The sequence below is a fragment of the Gopherus evgoodei genome, chromosome 24 (assembly GCF_007399415.2).
Source record: "Gopherus evgoodei ecotype Sinaloan lineage chromosome 24, rGopEvg1_v1.p, whole genome shotgun sequence".
NCBI classification, from domain to species: Eukaryota; Metazoa; Chordata; order Testudines; family Testudinidae; genus Gopherus; species Gopherus evgoodei.
The window spans coordinates 5,560,908-5,573,316 of NC_044345.1; the positions used below are offsets into that span (position 1 = coordinate 5,560,908).

The 12,409-nt window shown below is 54.5% G+C and overlaps 2 protein-coding genes across 4 annotated transcripts in view; one reads left to right on the forward strand and one right to left on the reverse strand.

Annotated features, from left to right (window-relative positions):
* The first annotated feature begins 362 nt into the window (after nt 1–362).
* Nucleotides 363–3,917, forward strand: LOC115639403 (ras-related and estrogen-regulated growth inhibitor-like protein). The gene is made up of 4 exons (XM_030542111.1): nt 363–502; nt 2,509–2,562; nt 2,714–2,790; nt 3,481–3,917. Exons 1-4 carry the CDS (start codon nt 388–390, stop codon nt 3,898–3,900), a joined length of 666 nt encoding a protein of 221 aa, XP_030397971.1. The 5' UTR covers nt 363–387; the 3' UTR covers nt 3,901–3,917.
* A 1,836-nt stretch (nt 3,918–5,753) lies between these two features.
* LOC115639402 (perilipin-2-like) overlaps nt 5,754–12,409 on the reverse strand; it is a 54,008-nt gene continuing 47,352 nt past the window's right edge. Inside the window, exons 6-7 of one of the 3 annotated variants that reach the window (XR_003997657.1) lie at nt 9,338–10,284; nt 7,246–8,452 (exon numbers count right to left, since the gene is read on the reverse strand). Coding sequence is in view for 1 of the 3 variants with exons in the window: in XM_030542109.1 (XP_030397969.1) it covers nt 5,774–5,783 (10 nt within the window). In the remaining 2 variants the exon portion in view is untranslated. Of the gene's footprint in view, nt 5,784–7,245; nt 8,453–9,337; nt 10,285–12,409 lie in introns of those variants that run through there. The other 2 variants (XM_030542109.1, XR_003997656.1) reach the window with 2 other exon arrangements.

Here is a 12,409-nt window from a genome sequence, read left to right on the forward strand (position 1 = left end):
GTGAAAATGAGTGCATGCATGCGTGCCTCCAGAGTCGGGTGCGTGTTGTAAATCTGTATTCGTGTGTCTCCCTGTGAAAATAAAGCATGCCTGTGTGTGTGCACCCTGGATTGTGTGTCTGTCTGCGTGCTGGGTTCTGTGTGTGTGTGTGTGTGTGTGTGTGTGTGCACCCTGGATTGTGTGTCTGTCTGCGTGCTGGGTTTTGTGTCTGTGTGTGTGTGTGTACGCGCACGCCGGAGGTTGGGGAAGGGGGGGCAGCGAGCCGTCCCTGTGTGTCCGTCGCTCAAACCCCGGCTCCGCCTCGTCCCTATAAACCCGGCTCCGGCGCTGCCCGGGCTCAGAGCAGCAGCGCCCGCCCCGGTCCTGCCCTGCGCCCCGGGATTACAGATGGTCGTTCAGCTCCGCCCCGAGCCCCAGCTGCCCGGCAGGATGGCCGAAGGGAGCCAGCCCAAAGTGGAAGCCAATATCCTGGTGCTGGGAGCGGAGAAAGTGGGGAAATCCGGTGAGTGTTGGGCACCCCACAGCCCCCCTCCTCCCGTCCGATCCCTGCCCCCTTCCCTCCCACTGCCCCCTTCCCTCCATCTTCCCACTGCCCCTTCCCTCCACCCCCCGTCCCGTCCGATCCCTGCCCCTTTCCCTCCCACAGCCCCCCTCCTCCCGTCCGATCCCTGCCTCCTTCCTTCCATCTTCCCACTGCCCCTTCCCTCTACCCCCCCTCCCGTCCGATCGCTGCCCCCTTCCCTCCATTCCCTCCCACTGCCCCCTTCCCTCCATCTTCCCACTGCCGCTTCCCTCCACCCCCCTCCTGTCCCATCGCTGCCCCTTTCCCTCCCACAGCCCCCCTCCTCCCGTCCGATCCCTGCCTCCTTCCTTCCATCTTCCCACTGCCCCTTCTCTCTACCCCCCCTCCCGTCCGATCGCTGCCCCCTTCCCTCCATTCCCTCCCACTGTCCCCTTCCCTCCACGCCCCACAGCCCCCCTCCCGTCCAATCCCTGCCCCCTTCCCTCCCACTGCCCCCTTCCCTCCATCTTCCCACTGCCCCTTCCCTCCACCCCCGTCCCGTCCGATCCCTGCCCCTTTCCCTCCCACAGCCCCCCTCCTCCCGTCCGATCCCTGCCTCCTTCTTTCCATCTTCCCACTGCCCCTTCCCTCTACCCCCCTTCCCGTCCGATCCCTGCCCCTTTCCCTCCCACAGCCCCCCTCCTCCCGTCCGATCCCTGCCTCCTTCTTTCCATCTTCCCACTGCCCCTTCCCTCCACCCCCCCTCCCGTCCGATCGCTGCCCCTTTCCCTCCATTCCCTCCCACTGTCCCCTTCCCTCCACGCCCCACAGCCCCCTGCCCCCTTCCCTCCCACTGCCCCTTCCCTCCATCTTCCCACTGCCCCTTCCCTCCACCCCCCCTCCCGTCCGATCCCTGCCCTTTTCCCTCCCACAGCCCCCCTCCTCCCGTCCGATCCCTGCCTCCTTCCTTCCATCTTCCCACTGCCCCTTCCCTCTACCCCCCCTCCCGTCCGATCGCTGCCCCCTTCCCTCCACGCCCCACAGCCCCCCTCCCGTCCAATCCCTGCCCCCTTCCCTCCCACTGCCCCCTTCCCTCCATCTTCCCACTGTCCCTTCCCTCCACCCCCCACAACCCCTCTCCCGTCCAATCCCTTCCCTCCCACTGCCGCTTCCCTCCACCCCCTTCCTGTCCCATCGCTGCCCCCTTCCCTCCCACTGCCCCCTTCCCTCCACCCCCCACAATCCCCTCCCATCCAATTGCTGCCCCCTTCCTTCCATCTTCCCACTGCCCCCTTCCCTCCACCCCCCTCCCGTCCAATCCCTGCCCCCTTCCCTTCCACTGCCCCTTCCCTCCATCTTCCCATTGCCCCCTTCCCTCCACCCCCCCCACAGCCGCCCCTCCTGTCCGATCCCTGCCCCCTTCCCTCCCACTGCCCCTTCCCTCCATCCCCCCTCCCGTCCGATCACACCCCCTTCCCTCCCACTGCCCCCTTCCCTCCACCCCTCCCACAGCCCCCCTCCTCGTCCGATCGCTGCCCCTTTTCTCCCACTGCCCCTTTCCTCCACCCCCCCGCAGTCCCCCACCCTTCCATCCGATCGCTGCCCCTTTCCCTTCATCTTCCCACTGCCCCTTCCCTCCGCTCCCACAGCCTCCCCCAGACCCCCACCTTCCCGTCCGATCCCTGCCCCCTTCCCTCAACCCCCCCCCGTTGCTCCCTTCCATCCATCTTCCCGCTGCCCTCTTCCCTCCACCCCCCCATAGCCTCCCTCCACCCTCCCGTCTGATTGCTGCCCCTTTCCCTCCACCCTCCCACATGCTGTACCCCATGCATGTGGACAGCTGTTCGGAGTTCTCATTCCGGCTTTGCCCACCACCCTGATCCCACTGGGATCATGCAGGGGTGAGGGGACGCGCTGGGAGGACCCGGAATGGCTTGCAGTCCTGCCGGGCGATCTAGGTTCAGCTTGGTGCCAGCCTGAGTAACGCTGGGTTTCTTATGTTCCAGCTCTGACAGTCCGATTCCTCACCCGGAGGTTTATTGGTGAATACGGAGATATTGGTGAGTAGCTTTGGGTTATGATCGCTTTCTTTCTTTCTTTCTTTCTTTCTTTCTTTCTTTCTTTCTTTCTTTCTTTCTTTCTTTCTTTCTTTCTTTCTTCCACACTCTCTTAATGGTCCCTCTTTTTTTCCCCCTTCCCATGCGGCTCCAGAATCCGTTTACACGCACAACGTGATGGTCGGAGGCAGAGACGTTTGCTTCAGCATCTGGGACTCCACCTGCCCCCAGGTGAGAAATCACAGCCCGCAGCGTCCAACCCAACCCAATGGGCTTTTGGGACAGAATGGATGGAATGAGTTTGTTGGGACTCAGGCCAGCTCCTAACAGGACAGATGTCCTCCCAGCAGATGGAGCCAAGGCAGCTCATCCCCACCCCGTCTCCTCCTAGAAGGGCACATGGGCAAGGACAAACTTGCTTTGGTTCTGCAGAGCCTTTAGGAAACCCCTCTGCCCTCAACAAACATGGCCCCCTTGGCTTCCACCTGAGGCTGAGAAGTGGCACCCAATTCCTTTAATAATGGAATTACTTTTTGGGGGAGGGAGGCTGAATAAAGACCAAGTGGGGAAGGCGAGAGCATTGCTGACAGAACTGACCCTCTCCAATGCCCTGGCACTACTGCTGCAGCAACTAATGTTGCACTCACCAGCGTCTTCACCTGCCCACAACAAAGATGGCTGCTTCAGCTCTTCCCCAGTAATGGCCAGGCCCTCCTTCCCCTCCTAGTTGGTCAGTTGTGCCATGCGGCACCTGGAGGGAAAATCCTTTCCTGACCCCCTCCCCCCTTCTCCCCAGCTGGGCTGGTAAGAGAAGGGGTGGGTTGATCTGATCACTGTGGCGACGTGATGGCCACTTTGCCTCCGCTAATTCCTGGTTTTTGTCCCGCTCTCTCTAACCTACCCCCACTGCCTCCTCTCCAGACCGCCGAGCTCCAGGGCTGGGTGAGTGAGAAGCAGCTGCGCTGGGCGGACGGCTTCGTCGTAGTCTACAGCATCTGTGACCGCTCCAGTTTCCAGCTGGCCCGCCAGCAGCTCCAGCGCATCCGGCAGCTGAAGCGACGGAGCGGTTCCGAGAAAGTGCCCGTCATCCTGGTGGGCAACAAGCGGGACCTGCAGCACCGGCGGGCCGTCTCCAGCGAGGAAGGGCGGCTCCTGGCCCTCTCCACGAACTCGGGTTTCTTTGAGATCTCGGCCGCTGAGACGTACCACGGTGCCCTGGTGGTCTTCCACGAGCTCCTTGACCTGGTGCGGGACTCCAGGAGCTCCGGCAAGAAGGCCGTGGGCATCCGCGGCATCGTCCGCACCATGTCGGCCGTCTTTGGGAGGAGGAGGACAGACTAAGTGAGGAGGGGTCCCACGAAGAGAGCTCGGATCCTGGGGAAAACGGAACGTAGCCGGAATCACGCCCCAGTGGCTTGGGTGTCACTGGTTCCTCGGTCTGGCATGGAGCGTGGCATCAGATGAGCCCCTTGGCAAGGGTCCATGGCGAGAGCCAGGGGGAAGCAGTTCTGTGTGTGTGTCGCCAGCCTTCTCGGGTGGGAGCTCTGGCTGGGGTCTGTGATATAATCGGGATGGTAATTACATTCCACCTCCCTACCTGTTCCCGCTGGCAGTTTCCACTGGAGGAACGATTCTCCACCTGCCCCTTCCTTAAAATTGTGACCGTGTGGCTGTTAAAGAGCTGCTGCGCTCTGCCCCAGAGGTGGGTGCATTTCATGGGGTGGGTGAATGAGCGATGTTTACAGTGAACCGGGTTTGTCAAGTGAACATTGGGTGCCCAGGTCTCCCCGATGCCTGTGCAGAGTGGGCGTGTAACACTAGCAAACCTGAATGGCAGCATTTTACGGGCACTTTGACTCCAGAGGGCCAAAATCCCTGCTGGAGGAAATTTGCACTGCTCCGTGTAAGTGCACCAAATTTGGAACACAAGGCAGTGGCGAAGCTGTCACCCAGATCCCATATTTGGATGATATGGTCAGTATATGGGACCTGAGCCTGAATTCAGGCTGAACTCCCATCGAGAATCAGATACCACAGCGAGGGGCAACCTGTAAAACCTTTGCTTGACGTTCAAGCATTGGGCCCTCTTAACCAAAGGCACGACTGTCTGCAGCAACCTAGAAGCCATACGTACTTTTAAGGGGCCCATATTTGAAAACTGGGCTCTAAACCCTCGGGTGGTAGAGAGGATTACAATTGTGGTAACGAAATAATGGGGCTTACTAGAGTTTGAGTAGGTTGCACTGGGCTGCACTGGTTTTTCTGCTGGGTTTCCAAATTAATTTTCCTGCTGAAAGTTATTGGGCCAGTTTCTGATCTCGGTTCTGTTGATCTGAACCCATGGACTTTAACAGAGGCACTCTGGATTTACACTTGCTTTAACTGAGAGCAGAATCTAACGCATTGCGTGACTCGTCAGCTACACCAGTGTAAATCCACGTCATTCATTAGTCAGCGGAGTGACTCTGAATTTATTTCAGTGTAACTGATGGCGGAAATCTGGCCCTTTTATTGCACCCTGTAAGCAACAACGGTGGCATTTGTCATTGCATCCAGTGAAGGCTAGTGACAGAAGTAAGGCTCAGGACTCCGGGGTTCGATTCCTGGTTCTGCCACTGATTTGCTGTGCAACTTTGGGCAAATCATGTCCCGCCCTGTGCCTCAGTTTCTTCATCTGTAAGATGGGGATAATAATGCCTACCTCACAGTTTGTGTGGTCTGAGGCTTCATTAGTTGCAAAGTGTAAACTATTGATTTTTTTTCCCCAAAGCCAGATTCTCAACCTAGAGTATTAGAAACATGGAACTGCTGAGAGATAATGCTTTTGCTGTTTAAGGCAGGGTCTTTTTAAATGCCACCTGTCCCAGGGTGAGTGGAAGATGTTATGGTCTCCAGCAGCTGGAATACAAATTCTCCCAAAATAAAATGTGAACTGTTGTATATTTGTGAATAACATAAATATTTAACTTATTGGAGCGAATGTTTACATCTGGAATCTTTTTTTCCGGTTAAAATATTCTACTTGCACATTAGAAAAAATAAATGATTGTGAAAAAAATGTTATTTTTGGAGGGGCAATAAACATTTGTATGTTATAAAAAAAAATAGTTGGATGCTTTCACTATGACTCTTCGCCCTTGGAGGAAAATGTCAAAGGAGCTAGATTCAGTTCCTGGCTTTGCCACGGATGCCCTGGGTGATCTGGGCAAGTTACTCAGGCCCAGCTATTACAACAGAAAAAAAAACCGAGGGGTGTGGGTCATCAGACTTCTAAGTAATGAACAGACAATAGAGGGGCTCTGGCAATGATCTGTTACCTAGTGGATAGAGAACTGGTTGGGGGACTCAGGAGACCTGGATTCTATTCCCAGCTCCGCTGCTGGCCAACTTTGGGCAAGCCAACAGCCCCACTGTGTGCCTCAGTTTCCCCATCTGTAAAATGAGGTTGATGATACCTCCTTTGGAAAGCGCTTTGAGACCTGCTGATGATAAGAGCGAGTGGTTATTATTATTTAACCCACACTACAAAGCCAAAGGGACAAGCAGCAAATGGAGTGGCAGGTCCTTTCTGCACAGAGGCAGGCAGCAGGCTGGTGAGGACTGTCCTGAGGTCAGAGCAGGCCCCAGTGTAATGCGTTGTTGTGCCCTGGGACACTTGTCACAGCACACAGACATAACAAGGGGGGTTTCTTTGCAAGTTGGGTTCTAGTGAGCAGAATAAGGGGACTCCTGGGACCCATGTCTAGGAGGGAGTGTTATCTGGGTGGTTAGAGCAGGGGAGTGGGATCCAGGACTCCTGGGTTTTCTCTGTGTGATTGACCTCAGAGGAGTCACTCCTGCTCCAGCTGTCTCACTGCAGTCAGTTTTCCCTTCCTCCCTGCACCGGGTGAAGCCATGCAGAGAAGCGCTCACACTGTCACAGACACCAAACAGAGGGAACCGGCTGATCTGCAGCCTTGCAGATGGGCGGAATCTATGCAGCACTTGGGGCCATCCTGTCCCCTCCCCAGCCATGAGGCAGAAGCTGTGGCTGGGAAGCAGATGGTGGAGGGAGGCTGGCGGTGCTATTTGTGAAGCTGAGTAGGATGGGGGCACGGAACCAACATCCATGTGCCACAACAGTCACCATCCGTGGGTTCTTGGGATGCACCTTCCCCAAAGATAGGTATTTGGCAGCGTTACCCAGCGTCCAAGCAGAGCGGGTTCAGCCAGAGGCTGCCTGCAGCACTGACTCACATGGGGACGTCTGTGGGGCAAATTCTGGGGTGGTGTAAATGACACACGGGGCCTGAGCCTCAGTCACTCCTCCTAGGCTGGGAGTTGGGGAAGGGGGGAAGAAGGCATTTAGTCCTTTATTCTGCCCAGCCTCCAGTATAAATCAGAGTGGCCTCAGGGCTGCTCTAACTTACACTCTGCTAACTAAGGGCCCTCAGCAGCAGAGAACACTCACAGTGCAGTGTGCTCTAGTCGTGCCCTGATTCACCCCCTTGCTCTTATTATCAACCACCCACAGACATGAGTTGAGGAATCCACTGTGGACTGAAGGGAGGATGAAGTCCTGAGTTTATATCCCAGCCCAGGGACCACAATAACCCTGGAATCCAGCCCTCTCTACTAAACCAATTGGTTCAGTCATAGAGCACTGGGCTGGGGCTCAGGAGGCCTGGCTTTGATGCCTAGCTCTGCTACAGACTCCCTGTGTGACCCTGGGCAAGTCACTTGAGCTCGCTCTGTGCCTCGGTTTCCCCATGTGCCGAATGGAGATAAAGACCATTCACAATTGTACGCTGATAAGGGACATTATAAGGACCTAACAGAGAGTTAACCCCTTGTTTGCCAGTGCACAAGGGACTCTGCACTCAGGCACTGAAGATGGAAACTGATCTATTCTCCCTGGGACTCACATGGCTACAATAACCCTGCAAACAACTAGACTCTCTGGGACAGTGCAGGTGTGAAGCTTGCCCTGCTGCTACCTGTTCTGGGTGGATAAACAAAGGGCTCTAGCACCTGGGATGCCTCACACCAGCCCTGATCTCTGTTTGGTTTTACACCGGAGTCCATACACTGAAGCAAATGCCCTGGAATAGCACTTACCCCTCCGTGTGGCAGCCCACACATTCTCCCCCGAGCCCGCAGGCTACAGTGTGACCCAGAGCTCTGGGAACTGAGCGAGGGCAGAGACCATGTCCCCTTAGTCAGCATCAGCTCAGGAATCTGCTAACCTCCCAACTGGCTGAGCAGTCACAGAGATGCGGTCACTTCCCTTTGCTGGGGGCAACACAGCAGAACAAAGCTCAGCTCCCGGCATTTCCAGGATGTTACAGAAAGGCTCTGGATTTGGAAGAGCGCAGTAGCAGCTACAGGCCAGGCTCTGATCTCTCCCATACTGGCGTAAATCCAATGCAGAGAGTGACTCTGGGTTTGCCCCAGGGATCAGAATCTGGCCCAATCTCCTAATCCAATAGGGACTGGGGTGTGTGAGATCTGAGGCTGTCTCTAAACGAGGACTGTGCAAAGAACATTATAAAAAAATAACATGCAAGGAAAGATAGACGTTAAAAGCAGCTCAGATCACATAAAAAATGTAGGGTCCCATCCTGGTGCTGATGGACATATATTTGACATCCCTGTTCACCAATTCCCCCAAAGCTGCCATATCAAGAAACAATGGGCCCTTTTGGATCATGGGAGGTGAATCAAAGGATCTGTTCTATCTGGTTTAGGGCATTAAACAGGAACCTTGTATGGAGGTGCAGAGCTACTCTACTGACTCACCCTTTCAGCCAGACCAGGTGGGGCCTGATTAAGCCTGTTCAACAACATAAAGGCTGAGAGTCTGGGAGTGAAGGGAGCACTAGAAGAGGGCCTACAGGGATGAGATGTAATGAGCCTGCTGTCATAAACAGATAGCTAAGGGTTAATGTCTCTTTCACCTGAAGCACCTGACCAGAGGACCAATCAGGAAACCGGATTTTTTCAACTTTGGGTGGAGGGAATTTTGTGTCTAAGTCTTTGTTTGCTGTCTGCCTGCTTTCTCTGAGCTTTGGAGAAGTAGTTCTGTTTTCTAATCTTCTGTTTCTAAGTGTAAGGACAAAGAGATCAGACAGTAAGTTATATGGTTTCTTTTCTTTGGTATTTGCATGAATATAAGTGCTGGAGTGCTTTGATTTGTATTCTTTTTGAATAAGGCTGTTTATTCAATATTCTTTTAAGCAATCGACCCTGTGTTGTGTCATCTTAATACAGAGAAACCATTTGTATGTATTTTTCTTTCTTTTTATATAAAGCTTTCTTTTAAGACCTGTTGAAGTTTTCTTTACTGGGAAATTTCAGGAAAATTAAGTCTGTACTCACCAGGGAATTGGTGGGAGGAAGAAATCAGGGGGGAGATCTGTGTGTGTGTTGAATTTGCTAGCCTGATTTTGCATTCCCTCTGGGGGAATAGGAAAGTCCTTTTTGTTTCCAGGACTGGGAACGGAGAGGGGGAGTCACTCTGTTTGGATTCACAGAGCTTGTGTCTGTGTATCTCTCCAGGAGCACCTGGAGGGGGGAAGGGAAAAAGGATTATTTCCCTTTGTGTGAGACTCAAGGGATTTGGGTCTTGGGGTCCCCAGGGAAGGTTTTTCAGGGGGACCAGAGTGCCCCAAAACACTCTAATTTTTTGGGTGGTGGCAGCAAGTACCAGGTCCAAGCTGGTAACTAAGCTTGGAGGTTTTCATGCTAACCCCCGTATTTTGGACGCTAAGGTCCAAATCTGGGACTAAGGTTATGACACCTGCTTAGGAGGGAGGAGGGCTAAGGTTTATCATGATAAGCACAGGCCTGCCTGAGGGTTTTGTTACCTTAATGAAAGAGGATGACCAGCAGTGGGGAAAGGTGAGCTTGGACAATGTCCATCATGCATGTGCTGTGTTAGGAGCCAAGCACAGAGGGCCACTGACCACGTATCGTGCCCAATAAGTATCTACTGACCTACCAGGAGTTAAAGTGGAATGCAATTCTGGGTAAACAGCTGGGTGCATGGGGCTCTGGCTTCCCAGTTACAAAGGGGCCCCTAGCTCTCCAGACACTGCCCTGTCTAGCAGCAGTCATTACCTCCCATACACCAGGGGCCTGAGTCTCTGCACCAGACGCTGTCGTTCATACTACGCAGAGCAGGTGTGAAATGCCACAGGCTCAGAATGGCAGCATTCGACAAGCACACTGCACTGGTGTAAATGACAGCACCGAGGGCAGCGGGATGGAGCCTGGGCCTGGAGTCAAACACCTCCAGGCTGCGGGGAAGTTCAGCAGGTGGCCCTCAACTCCGGAACGGGCTGAAACCCAACCCTGGGGGGAGTCCGGATTTGGATCTGAATTCTGCAGCTCCAGTTCACCTCTAACTCCACTGTAACATTTATGGACTGGGGTCACCTCCACCTGGCCCTACCAGGAAGGGTCGAGCAGCCTCTGAACAGGGAGATAGAGAAGAGGCCTGGGGCTTGCTCTTTAGAGAGGCTGGGCACCGACAAATGCAGCTGAACTCAACAGCTGCTGGGAGGATTGAGGATCTTGGAAAATCAGCTCCATAAGGCAGATCTCTGGAAGACTTCAGGCAAATTAATTGATCAAAAGGCCTCCTGCAGTATGGAGGTAACACCAGTCCTGTGTCCGCAGAGACACCAATAAGCATCGGCTTCTGTGCGCTCTCGGCAAGGCGGAGATTGAAGGAGGCTCGAAGAACTGAAAAGGAAGGACAGCAGGGCGACGAACAGAACAGAAGACTCATTTAACAGCAGGTAAGGGGATGCCAGACTTGGCAATCAATAGCCTCGCTACTGAGACACTGGGCTGGATTCTCCACTCGCTTTCCCCCGTGTCAAAAAGGAGCAGCTCTGCTGCAATCAATGGGGCTATGCTGGTGGGAAACCAGAACGAGATCAGATTCTGGCCCTTGTGCTGCACCTGCTGGCTGCGGGGCAAGTGAAAAGTATGTGTGCGAGCTAAGGGAGGGCCGGAGCAATTCCACAGTGGTCTCGCAGGGCCCGATTCGCACCTCAAACTGGCATAAGGCAAGGGAATGCACACAGGAGTCACTGGACTTGTCCCTGAGGGGAGAATCAAGCTGAAGAGGGATACATATTTTGCAAAGCCACAGTCTGAGGACGCATGCGGTGCACACGGCATGCGTATCGCCACTCGCATGGGCCTGGAGCCTGCAGCCACTCAGCCTCCTTCTGGAACTGCAACGGAAGGGAGGAGAGACAAGGCCGTAAGCCAGCCTGAATGGGAATGGCAGGTTACTTAGGACAGGTGCACCTGTTTAGATACAATCCAAAGTGTCCCCCAGCTCCCAATCTATTGTTTAAACGCAGACATGAGGAACTAGCTGCAGGATGCTTATAGCAGGAGGATGCAAGTTCCTGGTCCTGGGAGCAACATGGTCTAGTGATTTAAACCGGGGGCTGAGAAACAGGACATTCTATGTCTGGCTCTGGGAAGAGAGCGGGGTCTAGCAGTTAGAACTAGGGAGCTGGGAGACAGGACTCCGGGATTCCATTCCCAACACTGGGGAGGAGAATGTTGTGTAGGACTGGGATTTAGGATTCCTGGAGCCTATTCCCAGCTCTGCTACTAACGCGCCCCGTGATGAGTCACATAGTCTCTCTGTGCCTCAGTTCCCCCACCTGTAAAGTGAGGGTTAATACCCATGTGCTTAGCCTGTTCTGAGAGTCTGCACTAGTGATGCAAGAACCAAGGATTGCTCTTTCGGAGTGAACTGTGCCCGCTTTCAGACCCAAGAGAACGGCAGGGGGACGCAGCCCTGGCTCCAGTGAACGTGGCTGGGTTCATGTATTTATTTTTTTTAGTACATTTTACAGAACACAAGCACAGGAAGGGAAATGCGAGAGGGAGGGGAACCTAGCTTCACAGCAAAACTGATCAAAGCTAATTCACGAGGGCCCTGGATTGAGGGAGCCTGTCCTGCTGCAGTGTCTTTGAAGGCGATGACTCGGTCATGTGAGAACCATAAAGGGTTCTTGTGCAGCAGCTACCACTGGAGCCGCCTCCCTGTAATGCTATCTCTTCTCTCTTCCTGGCTTCTCTAGCTCCACCCTTACACGCAGGCCGGCCTTTCTCAACGCAAGAGCCTTCTCCAGGGCAGTTTCGCTTCCCTGGGGCAGCCGTTCTGCATCTTTCCTCCCTCACCAGTGCCTCCTGGCAGACCCAGGCCCTCTCTGCTCTCTATGATTTATCTTCCTAACTCCATAAAGCCACTTAGGGTGCACCTCGCATGGAAGGACAGGATACAAAAGCGAGGGCCCCCTTTTGCACACTGCTCCTGCGTATTTGAAGCCAGAGGGAGCAAAGGGTGCTCTGCAGCTGGCAGGACTGGGTGCTAATGCTAAACTGGAGGCATGTAGCCAGCTAATCGGTAATCCCAGCACTTGCACTGCCCTGGGGGTGTTTTGCATGTGAGATTTAGCTCTGGCCCATCTTCTCTATGTCAGAGCAAGCCGCTTGGAAGAGCTGGAAATGCACGAGAAGCAAGACTGCGTTCAGTAAGCGCCACTCAGCTGTGGGGACCGTTACTGCCCTGGGGAAAGAGAGGTCTTTTTGGAAGCACATTTGTGGTAGTTGGGGAAGATGTGAAGGGGTGTCAGTTAATAGGGGAGGGAAGGCTTGGCAGCTGCCAGAGATGGGGTTAGGCTGGCATGCTGGTTGCTGGAGAAGATGCCTTCCCTGGGGGGTGGCTGTCGGCATGGTTACCACTGGGTGTGTTAGGGCGATTAACCTGCAGAACTCCCAGCTATGGGATATTAACTGAGGTTATCCTGTGGAACTCTCTCCTGCAGGATGATATCTG